Genomic DNA, 27,788 nt, shown 5'->3' with positions numbered 1-27,788 from the left:
GTATTTTTTATTTTTTTTGTTACTGAAATATTGTTTTTCTCCTCTTTTTCATACCTGTTTAACATTCTTGGCGCGAATGTATTGTTTAGGTGTGGAAACTGTTTTGGATTATGTGTAGTTTATTATGGTTGTAATTGTTTATTAAATATATAATATCTGTTTGTTTCCCTAATAAAATAAAAATTAAATTAAATTAAAAATATTGCTAGGGGACAACTTTGTGGGAAGGGAACAGGGTCCTTGTTTAAAGGCTCCTCTTCACATTGGAACATGAAGGCCTGTACGCGTCAAATGCAGAGGACGCGTTCAATGTTTACGGGCAGGTCCAATGGCAGAGGGAGCAGAGGACTTGTTGAGAATTTCTTGATAATACAAATAAAAAATTGTGTATTTCCGTATAAATGGCAAAAATTGGTCGCTTTAGTGAACCGTCGTTACTTCGTATTATACTAAAAGAAAACATTTATTCCCACAAGACGTGGTGATTACCACTAATAAAACAATTGCTCATTAAATTATGTTGTAAATTGAATTTTGCAGGCTTTTTAGCGAAAATAGAAACAGCAATATTCTTCTAGAGGTATAGGACTGCCAAAGTATCAAATTCGCCCCTGCTACTTCTTTTTTCTCTATTTGTCCTCTGAAAAGGTAAAGAAATCTAGTTTTTTTTAACTTAATAAATTAAACAAAACTAGTCATACGTATTTTTGAGGGATAAACACAATGGGCGCAAGTCTTAATACCGAATTTATGCATTTTATTATTTTAAACAATCAGGAATAGCTCTTTTAGTCATAGAAAACTAGTAGTTGCAATAACATCGTTGATGAGATAGTGCGTATCATAAACAAAAAACTAAATTTAATCTGTGAAGTTCATTTGCAAGGCAAAACTTTTCGATGAGAATTCAAAATTGAAGTGAATTTTGTTGTCTGTGATAAACAGATCGGCTGTCAAAGTGGGGAGAGTTATCATACATTGGGATTTGATCTTTGCTTGGCTTGTATCAGAAAATATCCTAGTACAATTAATACACAATGGCACGAGAAAGTAGCGCAGGATTTGACAGGCATATTACTATCTTTTCTCCCGAAGGAAGGCTTTATCAAGTTGGTAAGTTCCTAAATACTGAAAATGATTCTTGAAGAGCGGTAACCAACAAGTTATTAAACTTGTAAGATTTCTTTGAGATAGTTTTATTTTCAAGTCATCGTCATCACAATGGATGAAAAATATTAAAATTATACTTTGGCACGGGTGGTTACATAGTTAACAATAATTCCCAAAACGAAAAGTGTATAGTCATGGTTTTGAAATTGATTGGTTTTACGGTATCTATTTTGGTTGTCTTCCTTCTATTTTGTATATTTTCAAGCACCTTTGGCTAATCTGATGTTTATTAGCAATGAAAATCTGTTTTCAGAGTATGCATTGAAGGCTATAAACCAAGGTGGTCTGACGTCAGTGGCCCTGCGCGGCACGGATGCAGCTGTGGTAGCTGCACAGCGGAAGGTGCCCGACCGTTTGCTCGACCCCTCTTCAGTCACACATCTGTTCCCGCTTACCAAGCGCATAGGCTGTGTTATGACTGGAATGATTGGTGGGTACATATAGAAACATAACTCATACACTAATTTTGCTATTTAGTGAAATCTTGAAATTTTACAAAATTATAAAATACCAAGGTAGTAAAACTTACTATTTTTAAAAGTAGGTGTAAGTTTAAACATATTTGAATATCCGCATTTAGCATTCCATACATAAATGTAAAATGGGTGCCATGATGAGACTGCTGTATCTCGTTCAGTCTGAATCCCACTAAGCAGGGGATTTTATTTTTAATAATTTTGGCTGACTCTTTTGTCTCTGCTGAGGTCTTAGGAAAGAATTTCTAGTAAATCATAGTTTTGTTACCATTATCTAGAAACTGTGTCTACTCCTTGTTAGAAGAATGATTGTTTGCTTCTAGGATGAGAGCTTACTACAGTGTACAGTACATGTTAGATAAATATAGGGACTATTTTATGTTAGTAGAAAGTGGCAGAATCAGACCCAGTATTTTGTAATTTTCAAAAATAATATATACTATTCTAAAAATTTGGCTTTAACACATGTTTAGTTGTCCTATACAACAGCTTTTATCAAGTTATGCTGGGTGGCCCCAGTCCAAGCCATTTGGTGTTGAGCTAAATAACATTCATCATCTCCAAAGTCATTTTACACAACAACTTACTTTACCATGGTACTTTGCTGATTTTATTCCTTTCTATGGAAAATCAATTCCCACTCTTAGAAATCCAATCCTTGTGTTGTTCATGGACAAAGACACCCAGACTCAGGACAAGCATTTGTAAATCACAAATGTCTTTTTTTAAGCAGAGTGATTGAAGAGGAAGGTTTAAATGTATATTGTATAATAATATCCATTAAATAGTGGAGAAACACTGATATTTTTGAAATTTCCAATGTGATGTCTTAAATAATTACATTATTTCCGCTTACTTCGTAAAATCCACGATCTTATAAAGTTGACTTATTGTAAAATGCTTATCAAATTAAAGAAATTCTGAATAGTTTGCTAGTTAACTATATAAAAATACTTTACATTTTTCTATTTCAACTATAATATGACATCTGTTGGTATTGATTTCATTTGGGATGAGATCAGTGTTGTTGGTATTTTCTGTTTTGTTTACACAAAGTATTAAACCTTACAATCCATGTATAAATTTATAATAATTATAATTTGTGCTTGTGTGGCAGCGGACAGCAGGTCGCAGGTGCAGCGTGCGCGTTACGAGGCGGCCAACTGGCAGTACAAGTATGGCACTGAGATCCCCATACACATCTTGTGTCGTCGCATCGCAGACATCTCGCAGGTCTACACGCAGAACGCCGAAATGCGTCCACTTGGGTGCAGTTAGTATTTCATTAAAGCATTACCTTGTTATTTATTTATAGATGTAATTTTTATAATTGATTACATAAAGATGAAATACTTAAGAGGGCCATAATATGCACATACTCTTGAATTGTAATGCAGGTATGATGCTAGTGGCTTACGACGATGAGAGTGGTCCATGTGTGCATAAGACCGATCCATCGGGCTACTACTGCTCGTACAAGGCGGTGTCGGCGGGCGCCAAGGCCACGGACGCCAACGCCTACCTGGAGAAGAAGCTCAAGAAGCGCTCGGACCTGTCCGCGGACGACGTCGTACAGCTCGCTATATCCTGCCTGTCGCAAGTTCTCTCAGTAGACTTCAAGTCATCTGAGATTGAAGTGGGCCTTGTTACAAAGGATGACCCCACATTCCGGTGAGTTGATCATTTCTTCTTTTTATTGCATGGTTAAAATGTTTAATCAACAAATTAAAATTATGACGGGCAAACTTGACGAAAAATCGTTATAAACCGTCAAAACAAGAAAGATTACATACGCTCTTTAACAATTTGGCAGTCTAGTGGGCATTCCCGTAAGCTATAGTTAGTTGATTTATAATTTCTGAATCTTCAAAATGAAACTTTTTGTATTATTTATTTAATATTCAGGAGTTAAACTCGCTATCGTCATAGTAAATCTTTTGTTACGAACTGACTGGTTTTTGTATAACACACATTAGTTTTAGCTGGTTAACATGAAAATATTTTATTTTTCAGAGTTTTGGCTGAAAATGAGATTGACAGACACCTTACTGCCATAGCTGAGAAAGATTAAAGGACTGGGGGCAGCCGACATAATCTCTATTATCTTTTTAATAAAAAACCTATTACAAAATGAATTTTGCTTATTATTTCGTAAACTGGGTTAAACACATAATACCTTTTAATATTCACTAGGGCAACATTACACAGTTCATAGATCTGTGAGCATGCCCTCCCTGCCGGCTGGCACGTCGATGGCATCTCTGGGTAGTTCAGTGACGACGTCGGTGAAGTTGGCCAAGCTGCAGCAGAACGTGAGGCCGTACACGGGGCTCTCGTAGTGGCGGTCGCGGCGCAGCTCCCGCAGCCACGACACGGAGCCGCACGCGCTCTCGCAGAACACGGCGTCGCGGATCTCGCTCACCGCCACGAACGGGTCGTTGAGCACCACCAGCGCCAGCGCGCGGCGCCGCTGCGGCGCGTGCAGCACGGTCCACACGTAGCGCGGCGCGGGGGCGCGCCCGGCGCCGCGCAGCGCCAGCGGGACGCGCGCCCCGCCCGCCCGCAGCGCCGCCTGCCCGCGCGCGCCCGCCCACACGCGCAGCGAGCCGCGCGCCGCCCTCGCCAGTAGCGCGCTCACGTCGCGCTGCACGTGCCGCAGGTTGCCCTCCACCACGCTCTTCCACGCGATCACTTTATTCGACGCGAAGTCTGTCACTTGCATGTTCTGCTCGTCGAAGTAGTGGCTGCTCAATAACTTGGCGGACGTGAGGCTCTGACCCGCGAACGAATAATGGTCATGCTTGAACATTTCGTGTAGACGCTTATTCATGTGTGCGTCGTCGGAAAACAAACGCTCGGAGTCGCGCCTAGTCTTGGCGTCGAACATATGATTGAAATTGCCGAGCAGGCTGAGCGGCGCCGAGTGCTCGTCGTGCGGCGCCAGCTCCAGCTGGTTGTGCTCGGCGTTGCTCATGTGAAGCCAGACCGCGATGGCCCGGTCTTCGTCAAAACAAACTGTTGCCAAGTGGAGTGCTCGGGAGTTAGACTCGCGCACTTGATACGCTCGCCCTTGTAGCGGTGATCCACAATTTTCAACCTAAAATTTTTACATAATAACGTAATATAGCTTGAACTAAAAATCTTCCGTAATACTAGATCCAGCAAATACGAAACAAAGGAGAATAATGGACTGGGTAAATTAGCGTAGTAACGTTTATTTACCCATTATAAATAGAAAAAGGCCTCGTGGAGCTCGAGGCTAAGTTATAACCGCATAATCGAATCGATCACAGGTTAAGCTATGCTTGACGCTGTTGGTCCGTAGATGAGTGACCATCTTTGTTATAACGAGTTATTCCGTGTTTCCGAAATTGTGGATGCCGGCTGTTATTCCTACATCTTTGACAGTCGTTACAGCTAGTCTAACCAAGGGGTATCGTGTTGCCCATGCATCTGGGTTGAGGTCAGATAGGCAGTCGCTCCTTGTAAAACATTGGTACTTAGCTGAATCCGGTTAGACTGGAAGCCGACCCCAACATAGTTAGGAAAAGGCTGATGATGGAATTAAAAAAAAGGCTTAATTTAGTAAGAGCAAGTAAGACAAGACCTGGTGCAAGACATCCTCGAAGACGCTCTCCTGGCAGCCGAGGTCGAGCAGGTGTCGCAGCTGCTGGTCGTGCAGCACGCGGTAGCGGCCCGCCTCGCAGCGCACGCGCAGGGCCGCGCGCGCCGGGTAGGCCAGGAAGGCGCCGCCGCCGCACGCCAGGCCCAGCTCGGCGCCCGGCGCGGCCCGCAGTGCGCCGCCCGCCGCCGCCGCGCCCGACACGCGCGGCATGGCCTCCGGGACGCACGCCGCGCATGACAGCTCGATCTCACACCACGCTGCACACACATCGGCCCCGTCACCTACCACTACTACCAAGTAGTTGCCAGAAACGAACATTTTTACCCCACGGTTCTTTTCGATACTTATCTACACCCTTAGACAAATTATGAACCTGCACCTCGTCCATGCAAATCGAAACAATTTCCAGAATGCTATCCAAATTAATTTTATTATTGTATTTGTAGACGTCATGGCGGACAACAGTCCCGTTCCAAAAGGATATTTACCCATACCTAATGTCTTTTATTATTTAAAACTTGACATCATATTATAACCATATTAGTAGATACCTGGAATGTGTCAATAATCTCAAACTTGCCTGAACTCTTCGATCCACCTTAGGTCCGACGATATGTTTCACAAGCTATGCGATTGACAGACAAAATTAATCGTGTTTGTCTTCAAACATACACAAAAATTTAAAATGATAGTTATTGTCAACGACAGTAGTAAGTATTTAGATAAACATTTTAATGTTCAAATGTTGTGACAATCTTTTTTTTTTATTCTTCAAACAGGCGCTTAAGAAATGAAGATTACAGAACTAGTGATTTAGGTTTCACCTCACTAAATCAAAATATTATAAAAGCATAAAAGAAAAGAAAAAAGACAGAAGGTACTTACGTTCAGTGAAATGAGCGACGTGAAAAGAAATCACAAAAAGTACAAGATTGAGCAACCTCATGTTGGCAGTAACGTTTGGGGACTGGAGATGCGCTGCTATCGCGGAGCTCGACCCCGGCCACCCGCGATAGCGCGCCGCTGGGCCAGGGCTGGCCACAATAAACAACTCCTATTATTATTTACAACTTATAATGGTTCATTGACATACTTTTGACTGCTCTTGTACCCAAGCCATTTACGACACGAGGCCCAAGCGAAGAGTACTGTGTCCTCTAAGAGAGAGTTGTTTCTTATTTGTATTGTTTTACAAGTAGAATGAGGTTTGTCATAGCTACAACATCGCTACTTATCTCTAAAAATAGGAAGCAAATAAAAAAGCGACCATTACGATAAGTAATTTAATATGAACATAATATACAATTGCTGATGTTTATTTATAAAAGCAGGTAAAAACCGACGAGACATACACCGTACGATAAAATAGTATTTTATTCATCAACATACATAACTATAGAGTATAATTACTTAAATAATTAACTATAATCGTAGTACAATTTTGCTAGAAACGCGTAATGTTTTAGCAAAACTGACTGACGGGCCCCACGGCCTCCGACGATCTAAGTAGTACGAGAATGATCTATGTAAATATATCCCAGTGTTACGACCAGCTTAAGATAAATGCGTTACATGTCAGCTGCGCACGCGCTCCTTTCATATTCTAGACGATATGCAAGTGCTGCTCGCGCGACAACGACACCAGGTATAATATAATTAAGCTTAAACTCGCGATATGACGTAGGTAGGTTAGTTCTACACCATAAGTTAAGTAAACATGCAGACTGGACAAATAACTAAACATACTAATGTCAGTATAAAACGATTGCTATGAATAATTTAATGAGATATGCATAAACAAATGTGAGATGCACTTTGGCCGTGCGCCAGCGCAAACGAGGTAGCGCGACTAACGATCAAACGCTTAAGCACCCCAACTAACACTGAACAATTTGAGGAGTTCATAATCAATATAGTAACGTTAACGATAACCTGGTAATCTCAAAAGAAATTTTTAAAAGTATTGCACAAATGATATAAGCGAGCCGCGAGCCCTGCACGAGCTGCGCGTGCCCGTGGGTCTGCTGCGCGGCAGAAGCTCGTGACCGTGTGCGTTGTGACTCTCAGAATACACTTTTAACACTCAATCAAATAAAAAAGGACACAAGTTTACATCAGCCAGTGAGACTTATACGGCACCAATATAAAGGACTGTATTTTATTGTATTTTTTTTTATACATCCCAAAGATACATGCAATTAAATTATTATGCGACTAGACGTTACCACAAAATTAATATTTGTATGGAAAAATAAGCATTGGAATTTTATCCTTAAAGGTTCTATAATTTAGACATTAAATATAGAAGATGCTACACTTAAGTTCATTTTTATGTAATAAATGACCTTATAATAGTCTCATTAGCGGAACAAGAAAAATGGCCGCATCGTTGAATTTACAAGGTAATTAGTTTATCGCTTTGTCTCAGTAGCAGCTCACTGCCGTGGTGAGATGTAGCGATAGGTAGGTGAGCTGCTACTGCACTACGACCAACGAGGAGGCCGCGACACAGTGCGCATCCGCCGGATGTCGATGCCCTGTTCCAAATGCTGAAGTTTCATTAATTAAGTGATGTGGAAAACTATCTAGCGTCCTGACTACACGGTTTCCCCAGATGATCGTTACGCGGCAGGAGCGCCTACGTGCAGCAGGCGCGCGTGGGCGGCGCGCGCGAGGGCCGGCGCTCCACGGCGATGCGCGCGTGGTCGGCGTCCGCCTCGCGGCCCGACGTCTTGTCCAGGATGGCCTCGGCCAGCTCGGAGAAGGCGCGGTCGATGTTGATGTTCGCCTTCGCCGACGTCTCCATGAACCGGATGCCGTGCTCGCGTGCTATCTGTACCGTTACATTCGTACGATGCAATCATTACATACTGTTTTATTACGCCCAACTAAAGCGACAAATGTGATTCAAATATACATATTATTGTAAACATACTAATCCTATGTTACTTAGGTACATAGTAGATTCTATTCTCTATTCAATTTGGCCTATTTTAGTCTTGAAATATTCATTGGAGTCCAGGGAAAGTTTAAATGGTGATAAAATATGGATTTTTTTAAGTAAGAAAGTTATTAATCAAATTTTTGTGTTTTTGTCTGCATTGTTATCATGGACTGTTAGGCAGTACGAAGTTTGCTGAGGCAGGCATGTATGAATTTATTTATAAATACGCTAGTTTTCGCCTGTGCTTTTGCTACATGTATATTTCCTTTTGCAAAAATTATGCAGTGTTGTGTGTCAATATCCATACCTATCTATTTTATTGAACCAATTTCAATTGCCAGGAGGTTAGGCATTAAAGTTACAAACATACACCCAGACAAACTTATGCTTTACCAATATAAAAATGTTATATAGGTGGGCCTTATATATGTTCATTTCATTTTAGATAAGATTGTAACTAACAGTTCCATGACCACAACACAGGAAAGTGTACTCACTGCTTCTCCTCGCTCCTTGCTGACAACCCGCTTTTCTTCCATATCACACTTGTTTCCTAGAATCATTTTCTCTACATCCTCATTAGCATGCTGCAAAGAAATGATAAGTAATTTGTTATCAAAATCCACAAACTAATGGCAGATCAGGGTTAAATGACCCTGATCTCCTATTGTGTTGTATTTACATAAACTTATTTATTTATATACACACAACCTATAAGCAGTAGTACTCTTAGTATTATACCTAAAGTATAATACCTACAAAGGCATTGCTTATTTGTTATGCTTAAGAAATTTCTGCCGACCACCATCTCTTATGAGATATCAAAAAGAAGCACACATTTTTAAAATATTAGGGATAGTAATACAAACAGGCATTTATCTATGGTAATGTGCCAGACACTGAGTTACTTTATTTATAAGAGTAAAAGGCTAATATATATAACAAAACATCTCAATTTTTTACATTTATACATACAAGCAAAAATATGTTTTCAGTGAGCTAGATATGCAATGAAGCAGAAATCCTTGATTGTAGCAAGTTGAGTGCTGGGTTGTAAATAATGTTGTCAAGAGGCTACCTAATGAGGATTATACTTTCAACTGTGTTCATAACATGAGTAATGATAGTAGGAACAAATCTTTCAATACTTGCATAGAACTAAACAAAAATCACCAATGTTTCAAATTGGAGGTATTTCAGGAAAAGAGCCGTACAAAGTTGTAATGCAATGTATAAATTATTGATATTTCCTTATAATTTATCTTTGTTTATCCTTACCAATGTTTCACAATTGACAAAGCTGTTTGCCAAGCACCTGTAAAGTACACAAAATGCGATACCACAGCAAGGACAAGGATCAGAAGCTAGTCGTGAACTTACCTCGTCTATATTTCGTAACCATTTGACGATATCATCAAATGTTTTCTCATTAGTGATGTCGTAGACGAGCATTATCCCCATGGCGCCGCGGTAGTACGACGTGGTGATAGTATGGAACCTCTCTTGCCCAGCTGTATCCCAGATCTGCAGCTTGATTTTTTTACCCCTGAGCTCCACCGTTTTAATTTTAAAGTCGATACCTGCAAGTTAAGCATACCTAATTCTTAAGACAACAAAGAAGCCACAGTTCTTTTCTTATTTATATACATGTACGGAATGAGACACGAGAAAAAAATAATATTTTCAAGGCGAGGTACGCATCAATGATACAAAAATACAAAGGTGGCTCTTACCGATCGTAGATATAAATGTCGTTGTGAAGTGGTTGTCTGAGAATCTAAATAATATACAAGTCTTCCCAACACCGGAGTCACCGATTAGTAGGAGTTTGAACAATAAGTCGTAGGTTTTCTTAGCCATTATGTTAAATTTTACGCTTAAGCAAAGTAAAAATTATAAAACCCAAAATCATCCGACTCAGAGAGGTGACAGATTTCACAAGTTGCCTCTATTAAAAAACAATGATGTCATTTTAAATTAATAATATTGTAGATAGCAACATTAATCTCGTATTCTTCCGTTTTGCCATCATCATCAAAGTGTTCTTGAGTGATTTTTCTATCCTATGCTATATGTTTTATTTTGTTATATTCGATTCGGTGACTTGTACCTTTTCTCTCAGTTGGCCTATACACCATGATTTTTTAGTCGTCTTACAAAAGCAGCCCAGTTCATGTATCCAATGACTAGAACAAGTTCATGATAAAAAAATAGGTATTTATGAGATTTGAATAAATTTAAAATGCAATTTTTATTAAATATTATGATGCAATTCGTAGTTTTATAGAAACACAGCTCTGTTGCGAGCGCGGTCCGAGCCTTGTAACAATGGTGAGGGGCGCAGGCGGCGGCGTTTTTATCATTTTTAAGAGTATTTTCAGATTCCTCTTGTTTAATTTTCTGTCGTACTTATTGTCTTAGTTTATGATAAAAAAATAATAATCGCGCCTAGGGGTATTTTACGTCGGATACATGAACTGGGCTCCTTTTGTTAGAGTTCCTTCGTTTCAAGTCGTTTTATATGTTTTAATAAGGATTTTCTTAATCCTTGAGGTGCGGCCTGATGCAGCCGCTCGACCCTCGTTTACAGTGACAATCTGGTCACGTGACCCCATTTCAAATTTCCCACGACACGAAAATTTGCTGATTCATGCAGTAGCTCGTCGCTCATTTGCAGCATAAATCTGGTCAGGACGCGACACTGTGTTGCTAATCTCCTAAATTCAGTCGTAAACCCGTGGCAGTGTTACAAGGGAAAAAATAAGAAGCCTTAATATTTTGTTTGTTTCCATTATTTATTGAAACGAGCGTCGAACGGCTGCATGAGGCTGCACCTTTAAGGTCTTTATTAAATTGTGTTGATAAATTCGATCTTCTTCTTATAATACGCCATTTATTTTTCAATTGAAAACAGTTTCGAATTTTCGTTGTTGTTTTTTTAACGCTAATGTTTTGAGACAGTAAACTTACAACGTACGTACGTTCTAAAGAACCCGTTACTCAAAGCACGCAAGGATTCCATTTTGGTTGACTGACGTTTTCTTTCAACACTCACAATGGCTCTTGGTGCGCGTCAATCAATAAAATTTTAGATATCTCTCTCTTTCTTTTATCTCAAATGGTCGAAAAATCGATAACTATTAACTAACTCTGCGCTATAAAGTACTGATTATAAGTGTAAATGTTCAGTTATTTAAATGGGGAGTTAGTACGTACTAAATTGTAATATTTATCAACAAAATGCATCGCCGTGGCGGGAAACGTATCCGAATGGATGATCCTCCACCGGAGTACGTGAATCCTATGACTCCAGCTACACCTATGACTGATTATGGTGGACAATCCATACATGAACCTGAAACTCCTAACGTGAATTACTCTGGGTTCAACGTAGGCGCAGTAGCCAATTCAACGGCTACTGAACATCCGAGGGAAGAAGCTGAAGAATCTCATCATGAAGAAGAAGAGCCTCGGTCACCCTCCCCAACACCCACTAAACGTGTAACTCGTAGTCGAGGCCGGCGAGGAGATGGAGGTTTTGTGGGGCGCTTGGCGGAGTCCCCGCCGCCGCCTCCACTGCGCCGGCGGGGTCGCGGTGGCCGAGGACGCGGCAGGGGCCGAGGCGCAGCTCCTCCCCCAGCATACTCACCACCACCTGTTTTGTTGCCTGGTGATGATGAGAATAGCCTTTACAATATTTTAAGGTTCAATAAGACAGCTATCAACGTAAGTTACACTCATTGTAATAAGACTTTATTTACTTATTACACAGCCTCAGTATTGTTGTTAATTTATCTTATAATGTTGTGTAGCAAGTTGTGGATATGTGGATAGAAGAGTACAAGACCAACCGTGAAGCAGCACTCGTACAACTGATGCAGTTTTTTATCAATTCTTCAGGATGCCGTGGAAAGGTTACACCTGATATGGCACAGATGGACCATACACTAATTATCAAAAAAATGACACAGGAATTTGATGAGGTTATTACTGTTACTAATATACACTATGTTATTACTAATATACATTATGTTTAATTGCTTTAAAAAGTCTAAAATTGCTAATGCTTCAAATACAAAGCTAAAGAGATTCAGACTTACAAAATTTGCAAGCAACTAAAAACATCCAACTTTGATTGAGTTTGCAATCAAAGTTTTGCATCAATTTTAAACAAGTAACAAGGCCTGCTCTATCATTTTTTTACAGGAAAGTGGTGAGTATCCACTGATAATGACAGGACAGACCTGGAAAAAGTTCCGTTCTAACTTCTGTGAGTTTATTCAAACGCTAGTGAAGATGTGCCAGTACTCCATTATCTATGACCAGTATCTGATGGATAATATAATATCTCTTCTGACTGGTTTGTCAGACTCTCAAGTCAGAGCCTTTAGGCATACTGCTACACTAGCTGGTAAGTCACACTCATTAACACTTATAATATAATATAACACTTCTCCTGTGCACATTTAATGTTTATATTCATATCTTTATTTGCATGCCGTAAGGCAAAATATATCGGGAATCTCCATAAATGAACACCATGACCATTCTAGTTTTATTTCTATTGCTTTCTAGACTCAAAGCTAGGTACAATTTTAGACCCTGTAGGGTACAGCAAAATGAACCAATAAATAATGTTGACAAAATTGTTCATAATAATAATTTTCTTTAATGTTAAAATATTTAAAAATAAATTTATTTAATTAAGGGTTCTAAAACATATTCAAATTTTATGTAAACAATAATTTAATTCAATAATAACACCTTGTACTTTAAGAGGCCGGTGTAAGCAGCGCGCAACTGCAATTCGACGCGAGCCAAAAATCGGACGAAACATTGCTATCCCTATCGGACTTCTCGCGGCGCAGCGCGTAGCTGTGTGCGTGCGTGTAGTACTTTTGTAGCGAGTCATTCATAATGACTGATAACCACTGCATTGTACTAATTTTGTTTAGTAAATGCTTTATTTTTGTTATTTAATTTTCGGAACCGTTGGTGAACACAAAAACCAGTTATGCTTTTTTTGGAAATTATTGTACGATGTCTATATCAGAAGATTTAATGATATTAGGTATCTTAAATCTAAAAATCTAATAAAATAAAACGTGAACGAAAACTTTTCAATACAAACGTAATACCAAAAGACGGTATTTAATTTATCTAGGTTCCTAATAAACTTTTAGTTTAAAACGTTCACTATTACGAAATGCCAGCGAATTGCATTTATTTCGCATATTTTAACACCGCTAACAGCATGTTTTCAACTTATTTTTTCTGTAATTTAATTCTTAATATTTAATAATAATTAGTCGCAGTGTGATGATAAAATAAATATTTTTCAATTTGGACCAGTAGTTCCTGAGATTAGCGCGTTCAAACAAACTCTTCAGCTTTATATATTAGGACCTATAGAAGTATAGATAACATTTATGAGCTTAAATATGATAGAAAATACAAAAATTTTGCTAATATAAAGCGCCTTCTCGTTTATAACCACAAAAATATCATAACGGGCCGTGCGGACGTGCAGCAGAAATCGTAATATTTTAATTTCGCTATAACTTCAGAACCTAACGTCCAATTTTAATTATTCAAAGACCAAATATTATCTACATTAACTGTACTTAGTGATGAAATAATTAATTTTGATAAGGATTAATAGCATGAGTAAAATAAACGCGTTTAAATGTAGTGCAAAAAAAATGAAGATTTTTCAATAAAAAAAATGGTTATTGTACCTCACTCGACATAGATAGGTATAGTGTGTCGCGAACTTTTTTGTAGATATTTATAACATCTACAATTACTTAGAACATTTTATGGTTCTATCTTTAATAGTTTAGGCAGGGTACGCAAAATAAGTAACTTTTTTGGTTGATTTTTTACACCTTGTGTTCGAAAAACCCTAATATCTTACGGAAGCCTATTTTTGTGCAAAATTAAATATGGCCTATATTACTCGTGGATAATGTAGCTTTCGAAAGGTGAAATAATTTTTAAAATCGGTCCAGAAGTTTATGAGCCTATTCAATACAATGAAACAAACAAAGTTTTCCTCTTTATACTATTAGTGTAGATTAAAATTCGGTAAATTTAAAATGATCAAGAGTATGTTTTCGTTATGAAACTTATTTTTTGGTACCTAATAGGTAACAAATATTACGTAAGTAATCCAACCCAAGTTTAATTTTTTTTTGCAATAAGAAAGAGTACCTATTGTTTTACACTATCCCATTTTTCCATTAAATCTTTTTCCAAATATTTCACTCCCACCACATCCATGTATTGGCTAGAGGCCTCCGTCGACTCCGTCCTAACTCGCCTATACCTACGCGATAATCACCTACAGCGAGCGACAACTGTTACCTACTAAGTTCCGTTTAAAATTTTAAAGTAGGTATGCTAGAGGCGGTTTATTTAAATATTATATTAAACAGTACATACATTAATGTTAGGTAAGTAAATAGTTTGTTAATAAAAAATATATTTATTACTAGCTTTTCGCCCGCAGCTTCGTCCGCGTCGATGTCGGTTATATCGCGTTTCCAAGAAAGAGAACTCTTCAAAAGTCCGGGATAAAAACTATCCTATGTTCTTTCTCAAGGTCAACTCTATCTCTGTACCAAATTTCATTAAAATCAGTTCGGTGGTTTAGACGTGAAGGCGTAACAGCCAGACAGACAGAGTTACTTTCGCATTTATAATATTAGGTATAGTAGGGAATATTAGTAGGGATTAAAACGTTTTTTTTTTTCATACCTACTTTGTTAAAATTTTACTTTGCTTGTAGGTACGTACTACGTAGTAGGTACTGTGCCAAATTTCATTAAAATCAGTTCTTCGTCTTCTTAAAGTGCTTACAGATATAACTGATTTTTTTTCTTTCTTTTTTGTTAAAAAGCTACTCCCGCACTAAGGAATTTAATCCATGTGTTGCGGGGCTTTCACAAACATACAATTCACATGCACAAAGACACCTAGCCTCAGAACAAGCATTCGTGAATCACACAAACGCTTGTCCTACACGGGGATCAAACCCGCGACACGTCGCGCCCAGTGGTTTAGGCGGGATGACCTCAACCGCTCGGCTATCCGTGTAGTCAAATTGAATGAAAGTGTCAAAAAACCTTGACAAATATATATTTTTGCTATTTAGTCTTGAAACCACAATTTCAAATTCAAATGCTACAACAAATACATTTTAACACTCAAATTTAAAGTAAAGGAGAAATCAAATTAACATTGACTTGACAGAGTAGGCATAATCTAGGCGCGCTATACCAGAGTAAAGCAGATAAAAAGTAAACAAAACCTATGTGCTCGCCCTCGCTCTACCCCATCCAAATTATTAAATTTATTTAACTATTAATTTTAATAATCACTTATTACGTCGTCGTAAAAATGAATACTTTATTTAACTATAAACAACAAAACAATCTTTTACATCGGTAAACTACCTAATAGTTATAATGTCGAACCCAACGCCAGCGCATGCCACGAGCAGTGCGTACACGCACACAAACAGCGTGTTGGACGTTGGTGAGACATGCGACAGCGATAATATGGTTCCAGATTTGTGATAAATTTGGTTGTGTTCCGTAATACCAAAAATTATGAATGAAAACTTATTATATGTCCACTTTTTTTTTGATAAATTGCAACTAGACTATATAATCTGTGTTCCTATTAAAAGGATATCAAGAATATTAATGTTTTAAGTACAGAAATATTAAGTTGAAAACATGCTGTTAGCGGTGTTAAAATATACGAAATGCAATTCGCTCGCATTTCGTAAATAGTGAATGTTTTAAACTAAAAGTTTAATAGGAACCTAGATAAATACCGTCTGTATCCGAATAACATAACTTTAAGTCGGTGATATGTTCGTAGCGACAATGATTTTGGTATTACGTTTGTATGAAAAAGTATTCGTTCACCGCACCCTTAAGGCTTTAGCCTGTGCAAGCACTTAGGAATACTGAAACAGTTAAAAGTCGAATTTCAAAGAGCATTTTAGATAAATGTAAAGTTATAAACGTATTTGTTTATACTTTTGTAGTTATGAAATTGATGACGGCGCTGGTAGATGTTGCATTACTGACCAGTGTCAACTGCGATAATTGCTTACGTCAGTATGAGGCAGAGCGACTGAAGGCGCGCGACAAGCGAGCTAATGAGCGGCTTGAAGTCCTTGTAGCCAAAAGGCAGGAGCTTGAAGAGAACATGGAAGAGATTAAAAACATGCTATCTTATATGTTCAAATCAGTTTTTGTACACAGATATAGGTGAGTTCCTACCTGACTATGTCCTATTTATGATATATAGATTAGATATCATGTAAAATAGCTAATCTGTATCCACTCCACTGGTGAAGGGTGGGCGAAACTGGGTGCTGTCCAGTGTAATTTGACCTTCAAAAAGTGCTACTTAGTAGCCTAATTTGAGTAAATGACTTGATTTTGACTCATAATTACATATCTTTGCAGGGACACATTGCCTGACATCAGAGCCATCACCATGGCCGAAATTGGCATTTGGATGGAAAAGTTCCCTGCACACTTCCTTGATGATCTATATCTCAAATACATTGGCTGGACATTGCATGACAAGGTACATGCTGTAACATTTGCTTATTTATAGAGATTGGCTCATACATGTGTGTTTGCTGCAGCACAGTCTTTGAACCAATGCAAAATCATGTTTGTTTTATAGGACTCAACTGTCTGACCTTTGGTCATCAGACATTATTTATTGAACAATGACGGTAGAAAAAATAACCGACACGATTTTATTACGTCTGTGGAGTTCATTTTACATGGTTTCATTTGCATATTAAGAATACTCAACAATATAATTTTTTCATTTTTGTTTACATTCCATTTAGGTAGGGGAAGTTCGGTTGCGATGTTTGCAAGCCTTGCAGCCTCTATACGAGTGTGAGGAGCTGAAAGGGAAACTGGAATTGTTCACGTCCAAGTTCAAAGATCGTATCGTGTCCATGACATTGGACAAGGAGACCGAAGTCGCAGTACACGCGGTCAAGCTCGTTATCGCAATCTTGAAGTAAGTATTTTTTCGCGGCAGGTATAGTTACCGGCAAGGATCTTGAGCGCTGACCTTCACCTGCTCAGAAGTGATTTTTTGTGTCCCTATTGCGGTATGAAGTGAGGCGGGGGCGGACTAAAGTGCAGTAATTGGTCCGCAGCGCATCGCGTCATAGCCGTCACTCGTGATTCGTTGAAATTCGTTATTTGCTGCAGTTGCATATACCTCAAGACTCAATTGATTGGCGTTTTATTTTGTCACGAGTGAAGGATGCGCAAAGCGATCCCCACTCTTCCGCCGAGCGCTCAAGATCCGTGTGAGTAAAGCGTGTTTCCGCAGATGCCGCATGCACCCGGACGTGCTGACGGACAAGGACTGCGAGAACGTGTACGAGCTGGTGTACTCGTCGTCGCGCGCCGTGGCGGGCGCGGCGGGCGAGTTCCTCAACGTGCGCCTGTTCCGCAGCGACGAGCCGCCCGCGCCCGCGCGCTCGCGCCGCGGCAAGGCGCGCCTGCCCAACACGCCGCTCATCCGGGACCTCGTGCAGTTCTTCATCGAGTCCGAGGTACCGCCCTCTGCCGCCCTCTGCCCGCCCTCTGCCAGCCCTCTGCCCGCTCTGGGGAGCTGCTGCGCTCTTACTAATCGCGATTGTATTTGTAGCTACACGAACATGGCGCGTACTTGGTCGACTCGCTCATCGAGTCCAATCCCATGATGAAAGATTGGGAGTGCATGACCGATCTGCTGCTCGAAGAGGCAGGCCCCAACGAGGAAGCACTCGATAATAGACAAGTACGTACTAAAAGTGTCATATCGTAAGTTATAACCTGTAGTCCATTGAAATGTTCCATTTTTGAGGCCCAACCTTGCGTTTTTTAGAAGGCGCAATTTTATTTTTAGGGGTCATTGTAAAGCTGAAACCTAGTTTTGCAAGGTTACAAACAAATAAATAAACAAACAGTAAAAAAAAATCTTACTTTGGTTGAATTCGCTGTTTGAAAAAAATACATGACATGTCAAAAAAGATCAGCCATTTGTCAATTACGGAGTAGTTGTGATGAAGTACAAATCGGCTAAAGAATAATTATCGGTATACGTGTGATATGACAGGAGTCGTCGCTGATCGAGCTGATGGTGTGCTGCGTGCGGCAGGCCAGCACTGGCGAGCCGCCGGTGGGCCGCGGGGCCTCGCGCAAGCACCATCACATGCTGTCCAAGGAGCAGGCCAAGGTAACTGCGGCCACTGCAACACGAGCGCGGCCGAGCCAGTGGCTGACGACTCCCGCGTGTTGCAGGTGGTGAGCGACGACCGCACCAAGATGACGGCGCACTTCATCGCCACGCTGCCCGCGCTGCTCGACAAGTTCGGGGCCGACCCCGAGAAGCTCACCAACCTCGTGTCCATTCCGCAGTACTTCGACCTCGAGCTCTATACCACGCAACGCCAGGAAGGTGTAAGTATACTGTGGCGCCATTTTATGGTCTGCTGTAGACGTACTCTTTACAAGTACAGAATTGGAATGTGTCGTTAAAGTCTTAGGCATTTAATAATAATTTTACTTTTTACTAGATTAGAAAGCGAATGTATATAAGAAAGTCGTGTAGATAATTCGAACTAATTTTAATTAAATTGTTAGTGGTGCTCCTTCGGCCACCTTGTTTACAATGCGTATGTTATTGTCGTTGTGCAGAACCTGACGCTACTGTTGAACAAGATCCGCGACATGGTGAGCGTGCAGACGGAGTCGGAGGTCCTGGAGACCTGCGGCCGCACGCTGGAGTACCTCTGCTCAGAGCAGTGCGGCGTGTATACGCGTTGCAACGTGGCGCGGGCCACCATCACCGACATGTGCGTCAACCGGTACAAGGAGGCCATCGACGAGTACCGCAGCCTGCTGGAGGGCGGCGAGACGCCTGACGCCGACGAGGTCTTCAACGTCATCAACTCGCTGCGCAAGGTGTCCATCATGTACATGTGCCACAACCTCAACGACACCAACATCTGGGACTCGCTGTTCGAGGACCTGCCTAAGTGCGTGAAGGAGAACGAGAGCCAGATGCCGCCACAGGTAAGGTACCGGGCCGGGCGGGGGGGCGCTCCCGGCCGCCTGCTGACGTGCGTGTGTCGGGCAGGCGCTGGTGTACGTGGTGCGCGCGCTGTTCTACTCCATCCTGTGGTCGCTGCACGGCGTGGAGCAGCGCGGCGGCGCGGGCGGGGCGGGCGCGCTGCGCGAGCGCCTGCAGGCCTACGCGGCGCTGTGCAAGGACATCGTGGCGCGCGGCGTGGCGCCCGAGCTGCGCGAGGAGGCCTACACGAGCCTGTGCGACCTGCTCATCTTCTTCGCCGAGCACCTGTACACGCTGCACCACAGCGCCGAGCCCGACATGAAGCAGCTGGTGTACGAGCCCGACGCGCAGCTCTGCGACATGCTCAACGACTTCATCCAGGAGTTCGTCTTCGTGCACCACAACTACGGTAATGTCTCACCCTGACCCACACACCCAGACGAGATTACTTTTTACGAGTTTCATAAAACATTGGAAACTTTTGTTATTAACCTAAAAGCGAATAGCTTTGTGGCCAAATTTCGAACAGATCACTACTTTATACCCATTATTACGAACTGCTTTGTCCTTGTAATAGTATAAAAAAATAAGTGAAGTTCATTGCAGGAACATCTAAAAATAAATCAAAATATATAATAAGTAAAACTACTGGATTCATTATAGGTTTTGTATTATAAGTATCAGTTGCTGCTGTCATATCAGCTACAAGGACAACATTTGATATTAGAGCTCATCGAATTTAACTACAACGTGCTGTTAATTAATATGCCACTGTTCCGATTACAACAATTCCAGTAACTGTTAACAATAATTTCGTGACAATAGGGTAGTAATTCATATATGGTTCCTCTAATTATGGTGCACTTTTTTATTTAGGTGTCCAACCGGATTTATTTACCATGGTTACAATCGCTAACAGACTTATGGGTGTATTATATAAATGTTTTCTAAATGTTAAGATCAGTTTCTGAAAAAAAGGAGTTGTTGACACAAAGTGCACTGGTTTGGCCGTAGTTATCAATAAGGTCTTGCCTCTTGGCGTAGGCTGTGACGGTGTAGTGCACTTTCCGGTTTTCAGTGTCCAAATGATGACTTTTTTATGTCGTGAGCGTTAATATTTATTACCATTAACATTTTATTTAACATTCCGTGATGAGAGATGGTTCCGTAGAGACTATTGTTGACTAGTGATCCGAAATTATTTATCTTACGGTGTGAACGGTTTAGTTCGCTGACACGGTTGAACATGTTTTTGTTTAATGAAGTAATAACTTGGTTGGGTACTACACGATTCGCGAGCCACGAGACGTCGTTGCTGTCGAGGTAGACGCCGCCTTCTGCTAGATTTATTGCTTTCAAGGGCAAGTTCGAACGAGAATTTAATGCTTACTTCCTGACAGTGGTTAGTGTGTGATTACAGAGTGCTGTCACAGGCAGCAAGCTAATATCATACGGCCTATGTTTTAAGGCCGAGGTCACTGACCAAGAGAATAAATTTGTTCTTTGCATCATGAAACGTCTTATGGCGGGACGTGAGCGGAAGTGATAGTAGCTTGGTTATTACCCGATTCGCGGTGCTTCCTGCGTATAACAAAAATAATATTGCTGATTGATTAGTTCAAAGTAAATCTTCTTGAGTTGCAAAAAATTACCTATTATTTAGAATGGAAACTGTGACGTAATAAATATTGACGCTCTTAAATATATTTTCGGAAGGATATACCGTACAATAGTACATTAAAGATGTGACTCTGCAGAATTAATAATCGAACTAAGTTTTAAATATGAATATAAATGGAGAGAAAAAATATGCATTATTAAAGTAAATTTAACGAGTCGGTCGTAAGAGAAGCGATAGCGCCGCGTACGGCGTACGGCGGCGTGCGCGGCGTACGCGGCGTGCAGCGGGCGCGGATGCGATAACGCTGTGTATTGGTTGCATGTGTCGCGGAGCGCGCGCCCCTCCCCTCCGGTAAGCCCCGGCGGCCGGCCCGCCCGCCCCGCCGCCCCCGCCCCGCCCCGCCCCGACATTTTCCTTAGTAATGCTGCGCCCGCGCCGGCGCCGCGGGCCGCGCCTGCGCGGGCGCCGCCGCGCTACAATAATGCATATTTTTGTCTCGACGCGTCTAGCGGACGACGCACACGTATCCTGCACTCGCTGTGTTAAGTCACGTAACATTACTAAGGGAAAATTTGTCGCGCCCGCTTTATAGACGCAATCCGAAACCGACGGCGAACACGAATTCATCACTTACGAGCCAAAGTATCTTACGTGAATAGAAATAAAATTTTGTATTCTAATATATTCTCCTTTTCAATAGTTTAGTTAATTTAGGACAATTAAAAATAAAGATATGAAGTCGGGCGTAAATATAAACTTTAATTAGCAAGGTTGACAAGATCAGAACAAAAATGAATGAACAACGAGCGTTTGCAGCCGGTATCGGATTGATATAATTTTATTATAACACACTTGATAAGTTTTGTGTTTTGAGCATGTTTTGTTCAGTGTATTTTTTTGCATTTAATTTAATTTTGTAGTGTTAAGTTACATCCATCAAAGAATTAACACGCCGAGTTGAGAGGCTTTTACTAAACCAGCGGGTCTGTGGTAATTCTGAAAATAATAATAGAAGGAGGAAAGGTTCATATCACTTATCTGAGCTTTATGTTTCCTGTAATATGTAGCTCGTAGAGCAGTGCATGGTTTAAAAATACGTCATCTCAAGCTGTGCCATAACCTGTCTTTTATATTCTTTAAAAAAATAATAACTCTAATGACAGTAACATAAAAGATAATGAAATTGGTATCAACTTGAGGTCAGAAAAGGGATGTTTTAGTGTCTATAATAAAATAGCCATTACACCAATTAGTAGCAAGAGTGGGTGCATGGTATAATTAAACCGAGCTTGTCCAACCGTCAAAGTGTGCACAAAAGTGGTTCAATGAGATTTTGCATCCTGGATATATTAGTGACTTTAAAGTCATGATGGTAAAAAGTATCAAGTGTAGGAGCGGGTGACTCTAGGGCAGTAAAGCCAAACCCGCCGCTGTTGAGGTTGGACAGGCTCGCAGTATGAGCCCCCGCCTGACGGCCGCGCCTTGCAGACGGACAAGACGAGAGACGTATCGAGGAGCTGCACAAGCGGCGCAACTTCCTGGCCGCCTACTGCAAGCTCATCGTGTACAACGTGGCGCCCATCCGCCGCGCCGCCGACGTCTTCAAGCACTACATCAAGGTAACCGCCGCCATGGACATCCTTTATCACCTCTGTCTGTACATTTTAGGGCTTAATTAAATAAGCCTTTAAGACCCTAAAAAAAGAAAATCGCGTCTCGTTTTTTACCTCTAAAGGTTTTTTACCTCTCTCTCTCCTCTCTCTCTCTTTGAGATTATTAGTTTCATGTACTCATACAAAATTAACTTTGTAAATAAATAAAAAAAACACTAAGCTATCTGAAAGTCTGTTATAGAAATAGTTTCTTAAAGTCTGACGATAAATAAATAAAACTCATTTTATTTTTTACTTGTTGAACCATGATCAGCCCGTTTCGTTCGATCGTTATCCGCCTGACTTGGGTCCTTGTGTTGTTAGTGCTACAACGACTATGGCGACATCATCAAGGCGACGCTGAGCAAGGCGCGCGAGATCAACAAGCTGAACTGCGCGCTCACCATGGAGCTGGCCATGCAGGCGCTGTTCTCCGACATGCTGCACAAGCACCGCGCGCCCGCGCCGCACCGCCAGCTGCCCGAGCTGCTGGAGCTCAAGGTAGGCCCGGCCGCCGGCCCCGGGGCGGAGCCCGGCGGAGCCCGGCGGAGCCCGGCGGAGCCCGGCGGAGCCCGGCGGAGCCTCATGTCCGTGTCTGTCGGCAGGAGCTGGCCAAGCGGTTCTCGGTGATGTTCGGGCTGGACGCCGTGAAGAACCGCGAGGCCCTGACCGCGCTGCACCGCGCCGGCATCTCCTTCGCGGCGCTGGACCAGAACGGACACTCGCCGCCGCCCAACCTGCTGTTCCTGGAGCCGCTGGCCGAGTTCTCCAACAAGCTGCTGCGACAGGATAAGCGCCAGGTGCTCAAGGTAACTCCAGATAAACATTATTATATATCATTAGGACAGCTCAAAGGCATGTTTCATTAATGAAAATATTCTTTTTATTTTAAAACTGTTCATTATTATTCATTTAGACTACTATAGAGACACATTTCTTAGTAATTTTTTACTAAAATATAATTATCAAATACAACAATACAATTTTTATAAATAGAAATTTCTGTTACCCCAGGCCCCGAACTTGAAAATAGCTTAAACTACTTAAATTAATATTAACTTCTTTTTTGTTTTTAAAAAACGACTCCCGCACTAAGGAACTTAATCCTTGTGTTGCGGGGGGTTTCACAAACATACAATTCACATGCACAATGACACCCAGACTCAGAACAAGCATTCGAGAATCGCGCAAATGCTTGTCGCAAACCCGCGACACGTTGCGCAAAGTGGGTTTGGCGTGATGACCTCAACCACTCGGCTATCCGTGCAGTCAGTACAACTTAATCGACAAATTTATTGCCATAGGCAAACTGATATATTTTACATTGTACGGATCACATTTCCTTGTCACTATTATGCGAAATGTTTTATTTCTGTGTTAAAAAATATAACCCCCGGGAGCAATAGTTGTAACCCCTTCACTGAGCTGGCGGCGCGTGGTCCGCAGTTCCTGGACGCGCGCATCCCGCAGGGCGTGCAGTGGGGCGAGGAGTGGGCGGCGCTGGCGGCGTACCGCGGCTCGCTGCTGACGGACGCGCCCGACGAGCGCCCGCCGCCCGCGCGCAAGCACTACGCGCGCCGGAACAGTCAGTACCACTCCTGCCACTATAACTAACATTTTTTCTTTTTAACACCACTCCCGCATTAACGGACTTAATCCTTATATCGCGGGGGTATCACAAACATTCAAGTCGCACGCACAAAGACAGCCACACTCAGGACAGAGATTCGTAAATCATAAGACTTGCGATAGCACACTTCTCACACGATTGTTATATTTGTAGGAGGTCAGAACGACGATGAGGAAGGCGAAGACAATGCTGATTCGGACCAGGAGCAGCCGGGGTGAGCGACACTCGAACACTCATAGTTGTAGTTAGTCTAGATTTAAATGTAAGTAACGCACAACATTGTATTAGCTCTGAATAACTACCGTTGCTACCGAGCCAACCGTTGACTCGTAACAGTATCATTGTCTAACATCACTCTCGCCCTATTCTCGTGCCAAACAGACCTCATCTATTAATGTAGTTCAAAAACATCAACCTGTTAAATTTGTACTTATTTATTCTGAAAAACACGTATTTTTTGTTCATCATTTTATTGTTTACGTAATGATTGATTGTACGAGTATATAATGTAGCGCACATTTACTACCACACGCATTAAGGCTCTATATAAAGTTATTTTTGACGTCTGGGCGTGTAAGAACTAGGAAAAATTTGAAAGTAATAAAATGTTGGTTTCTTTAAGCCTATACGGCATGTCGAACCACTGAACTGATAAATTTTAAATAAAGTACTTGCTACTACTTGATGAAACCGTTTTTCAAACAATTTTGCATTGTATACTAATATTTTAAAAGACTCATTTTGGGTGTCATCAATATAACCATTGTTCTGCGCTTCGCCATATGGACGCTGAACCTACTCGTAGACACCAGCAATTACTTTCGGATTCTGTTATTGGTAGAGCGTAAATAAGTTAAAAACAACGAATCTTTAATGATAATGTCAAAAAATGTTCGAGAATAAAATATGCCTATGACCCCTTATCTAATGACCTACACGTAACCAACAAAGACTGTATTACTAAACCACTTGTTTTACCACACTTTATAACATAAATATTGACAACCTTACGTTGCACTTGCAAGTTTATTTGTGTGATTAGTTGTTACGTTCTTGTGTTATTATTATTAATGTGTATGGTTTCATTATAGCATTATACTGTATTTAATACTGCTATAATATAATTAAATTGGGCCTTATAGACATAAGTTCTAGCATAAGTACCGTAAAGACTGGAGGTGTTTGAAGAGAAACATGTTGCGTTATGATACTTTTAACTTTGTATTTAGTTTTAGTTAGTATATAACCTAGCTACATGTCGTGCTCAGCCTGCAACTACTTAAATAAGCTACATCTGCGATACAATGCCAGCGGCGATCGCACAGATAGTCTATGACATTCGTTAAAACGATTGAAGAACTATAGCCATGTCAAATTGATGTTATCTGATGATTCCAACTCCTTTTGGACTCTTGCGGTAATTTGTTCCAAAATAACCATACTTAAACATTTCTTGCTATTGGGTGGGCTGAGCAAATAAAGTATGTTGTTTTTAATGTTGGAAAAATTGTAGTTAAGTATATTTTTATAATAAATTATAATTACGTATTAATATGTTTTATTATATCTCTACTATGATTCAACCACTCCACCAATCCACCTCGTTTTAGTATTATTGAGACTAGACTCACGGAGATCTGACACAAACATGCAAGTTTCCTGCATAGGACACCTGCAATTTTCACAAAAATTGACACAATTTTCGGCGAAATCTACATGTCCTATAGAAAAATCTAGATAAACGTACAACTTTTGTAACTTCTTTCTCATAACTACAGAATTAATGTAAAAAAATATATCATGTTTTTGTTCTTTATTTTTCTGTTCCTTCTCCGACGACATAAAGAAGAATAACAATCGAACCGTCTGAATTTTGATTTGAATCAATTCGATTTGAAAAATTGATTATCTACATTCTTGTATAGTTACCGGCACGGATCTTGAGCGCTGACCTTCACCTGCGCAGAAGTAATTTTTTGGTTCCCTTTAGCGGTATGAAGTGAGGCGCCGGGCGGACTAAAGTGCAGTGATTGTCCCGCAGCGCATCGCGTCATAGCCGACATGAGGGATTCGTTCTTTGATGCAGTTGCATGCACCTCAAGACGTCTCAAGAATGGCGTTGTATTCGGTGATAAGTGTTAGATGCGCAAAGCGATCCCCAATCTTCCGCCGAGCGCTCAAGATCCGTGCCGGTACCAATACTGTCGCGAGTTCGACTTGCACTTGACCGGTTTTTGATATATTCTCTTAATTCTCTTGATTTTCGTTTCGCTTTCATTTATCTCACTATGTTTTTTTCACTTTTTACAGTTTTCAAAGGCTTTTGGCCCTGGGCCACAATTCCGCTGTTTACAATGGCCAATGAAAGAATTGCAATTGGATTTAATTCGTCATTTCGTAGTCTCCCAATCATTCTGCTAACACAATAATTGAAAATTCCAATTGTAATCGGCGGGTCATGCTATAGTTCTATGTGTATTGTGTAGGCCGACGTACGTTAAACGACGTACTGGTGGAAAAATAACCCTGTATGGGGGAGGTTTGTTCATTGATCACCACGTTACGTTAGCTCACAGCGGACCTTTCTCATGGTTGTTGTTGTTTTACCGATTATCAGTGGCGTCCTAGAATAATTAAGTATTCGCCTGCATAAGAGTCAAACCAGCAGCTTCATAACAATCCATATCTTCAACTTATCCGTAACTTAGCATCGCAATTTTTAGAGTAGGTACCATCGATTTATCATACTTATCTTTCATATTTTAAAGACAGATCATCTAATTAGAAGAATTGGAGATATGCAATAACCATGTTGTGTTTTGCTTTATTCTTATATAGGTACCTAATACTGGAATATAATCAGGGCTGACTTGACTAAAGTCCAATCACGGTGTTCATTTTTAAACAGTTCTATTAATAATTAACTAGTTACTGAATTGTCTATGGTAAACGTAAGCCAGAGATAATCTATGTTTATTACAGTAGCGTATAATTTTCATTGAAAAGCTCATTCAAAATAGTTTTTAGTATAAAACAAGCTAGTAATTTCTAGCCATGACTAGTGTCGACAGTTAAGTAACGTTTAACACTAGTGGTACGTTTAAATGTTAACCGAAAGTGTGAGAAGAGAGTATTAAATTCTTTTATCGTGAGCTATTTTGAGTGCGGTGTTGTATGAGTTTTAGTTGTTACACTTATGTCATCACATCGTAAATAGTGGAGAGTATGTGTAGGGCGGCAACACTAGCCTGCAGCAGAGCGCGTGTGGTCCCGGCAGGCGGGCGGCGGCGGCTGCAGCCCCCACAGCCCTGACTGAGGACAGCCGCGAGCATGCGCTGCTCTACTTGCCATGTAAGTATGTGGAATACGGAGAACAATTATATATATAATTGTGCGAACAGTAGTCAAAACAACGATGTCATTAAATTCATTTAGTACTTACAATCACTTATGTCATCACCATCATCATCATCAGCCTATCGCAGTCCACTGCTGGACATAGGCCTCTCCAATCACTTATGTATTTAAACTTTAATTTACTAAAGCCCGATTTTTCAA

General features: G+C 40.8%; 4 protein-coding genes across 5 annotated transcripts; 2 read left to right on the top strand and 2 right to left on the bottom strand.

Moving 5' to 3' along the window:
• The first annotated feature begins 931 nt into the window (after positions 1–931).
• LOC113498313 (proteasome subunit alpha type-6-like) lies at positions 932–3,781 on the top strand. The gene is made up of 5 exons (XM_026878292.1): positions 932–1,113; positions 1,424–1,600; positions 2,764–2,919; positions 3,044–3,317; positions 3,660–3,781. Exons 1-5 carry the CDS (start codon positions 1,038–1,040, stop codon positions 3,715–3,717), a joined length of 741 nt encoding a protein of 246 aa, XP_026734093.1. The 5' UTR covers positions 932–1,037; the 3' UTR covers positions 3,718–3,781.
• Positions 3,770–6,456, bottom strand: LOC113498309. The gene is made up of 3 exons (XM_026878281.1): positions 6,157–6,456; positions 5,254–5,528; positions 3,770–4,743 (listed from the first exon to the last, which is right to left on the bottom strand). Exons 1-3 carry the CDS (start codon positions 6,215–6,217, stop codon positions 3,856–3,858), a joined length of 1,224 nt encoding a protein of 407 aa, XP_026734082.1. The 5' UTR covers positions 6,218–6,456; the 3' UTR covers positions 3,770–3,855.
• An 84-nt stretch (positions 6,457–6,540) lies between these two features.
• On the bottom strand, positions 6,541–10,162 carry LOC113498318 (ras-related protein Rab-10). Its single transcript, XM_026878303.1, has 4 exons — positions 9,949–10,162; positions 9,596–9,795; positions 8,713–8,802; positions 6,541–8,104 (listed from the first exon to the last, which is right to left on the bottom strand). Exons 1-4 carry the CDS (start codon positions 10,073–10,075, stop codon positions 7,910–7,912), a joined length of 612 nt encoding a protein of 203 aa, XP_026734104.1. The 5' UTR covers positions 10,076–10,162; the 3' UTR covers positions 6,541–7,909.
• A 1,077-nt stretch (positions 10,163–11,239) lies between these two features.
• On the top strand, positions 11,240–27,736 carry LOC113498292 (cohesin subunit SA-1). 2 transcript variants are annotated; one of them, XM_026878261.1, is made up of 18 exons: positions 11,240–11,941; positions 12,028–12,198; positions 12,422–12,626; positions 16,275–16,500; positions 16,702–16,825; positions 17,100–17,278; positions 17,600–17,825; positions 17,921–18,052; positions 18,371–18,490; positions 18,556–18,714; positions 18,952–19,329; positions 19,394–19,736; positions 22,437–22,567; positions 22,925–23,101; positions 23,206–23,409; positions 24,047–24,185; positions 24,384–24,444; positions 27,464–27,736. In XM_026878261.1, the coding sequence occupies exons 1-18, from the start codon at positions 11,456–11,458 to the stop codon at positions 27,540–27,542; spliced, it is 3,540 nt and encodes a 1,179-aa protein (XP_026734062.1). In that variant the 5' UTR covers positions 11,240–11,455; the 3' UTR covers positions 27,543–27,736. The 2 variants fall into 2 exon arrangements, with proteins under 2 accessions (XP_026734062.1, XP_026734070.1); XM_026878269.1 differs by lacking the exon at positions 27,464–27,736 and having other exon boundaries at positions 24,384–25,778.
• The last annotated feature ends 52 nt before the right edge of the window (positions 27,737–27,788 follow it).

Source organism: Trichoplusia ni, chromosome 1 (genome assembly GCF_003590095.1).
Source record: "Trichoplusia ni isolate ovarian cell line Hi5 chromosome 1, tn1, whole genome shotgun sequence".
NCBI classification, from domain to species: Eukaryota; Metazoa; Arthropoda; class Insecta; order Lepidoptera; family Noctuidae; genus Trichoplusia; species Trichoplusia ni.
The sequence above is the reverse complement of the archived record's forward strand: the minus strand, read 5'-3'. Positions and strand labels throughout refer to the sequence as shown.

Excerpts from the sequence above, each read along its gene's own strand:
- LOC113498309 (XM_026878281.1), bottom strand. The coding sequence starts at position 6,217 with ATGAGGTTGCTCAATCTTGTACTTTTTGTGATTTCTTTTCACGTCGCT. Across the intron at positions 5,529-6,156 it reads CGTCGCTCATTTCACTGAAC|CGTGGTGTGAGATCGAGCTG; the intron begins GTAAGTACCTTC and ends ATGTGTGTGCAG. Across the intron at positions 4,744-5,253 it reads TCGAGGATGTCTTGCACCAG|GTTGAAAATTGTGGATCACC; the intron begins GTCTTGTCTTAC and ends TAAAAATTTTAG.
- LOC113498318 (XM_026878303.1), bottom strand. The coding sequence starts at position 10,075 with ATGGCTAAGAAAACCTACGACTTATTGTTCAAACTCCTACTAATCGGT. Across the intron at positions 9,796-9,948 it reads GACATTTATATCTACGATCG|GTATCGACTTTAAAATTAAA; the intron begins GTAAGAGCCACC and ends CTTAACTTGCAG. Across the intron at positions 8,105-8,712 it reads GCAAGGAGCGAGGAGAAGCA|ATAGCACGCGAGCACGGCAT; the intron begins GTGAGTACACTT and ends GTAACGGTACAG.
- LOC113498292 (XM_026878261.1), top strand. The coding sequence starts at position 11,456 with ATGCATCGCCGTGGCGGGAAACGTATCCGAATGGATGATCCTCCACCG. Across the intron at positions 16,501-16,701 it reads GTTTTTGTACACAGATATAG|GGACACATTGCCTGACATCA; the intron begins GTGAGTTCCTAC and ends ATATCTTTGCAG. Across the intron at positions 23,102-23,205 it reads CCGAGCTGCTGGAGCTCAAG|GAGCTGGCCAAGCGGTTCTC; the intron begins GTAGGCCCGGCC and ends GTCTGTCGGCAG.
- LOC113498313 (XM_026878292.1), top strand. The coding sequence starts at position 1,038 with ATGGCACGAGAAAGTAGCGCAGGATTTGACAGGCATATTACTATCTTT. Across the intron at positions 2,920-3,043 it reads AATGCGTCCACTTGGGTGCA|GTATGATGCTAGTGGCTTAC; the intron begins GTTAGTATTTCA and ends ATTGTAATGCAG. Across the intron at positions 3,318-3,659 it reads AAGGATGACCCCACATTCCG|AGTTTTGGCTGAAAATGAGA; the intron begins GTGAGTTGATCA and ends TTTATTTTTCAG.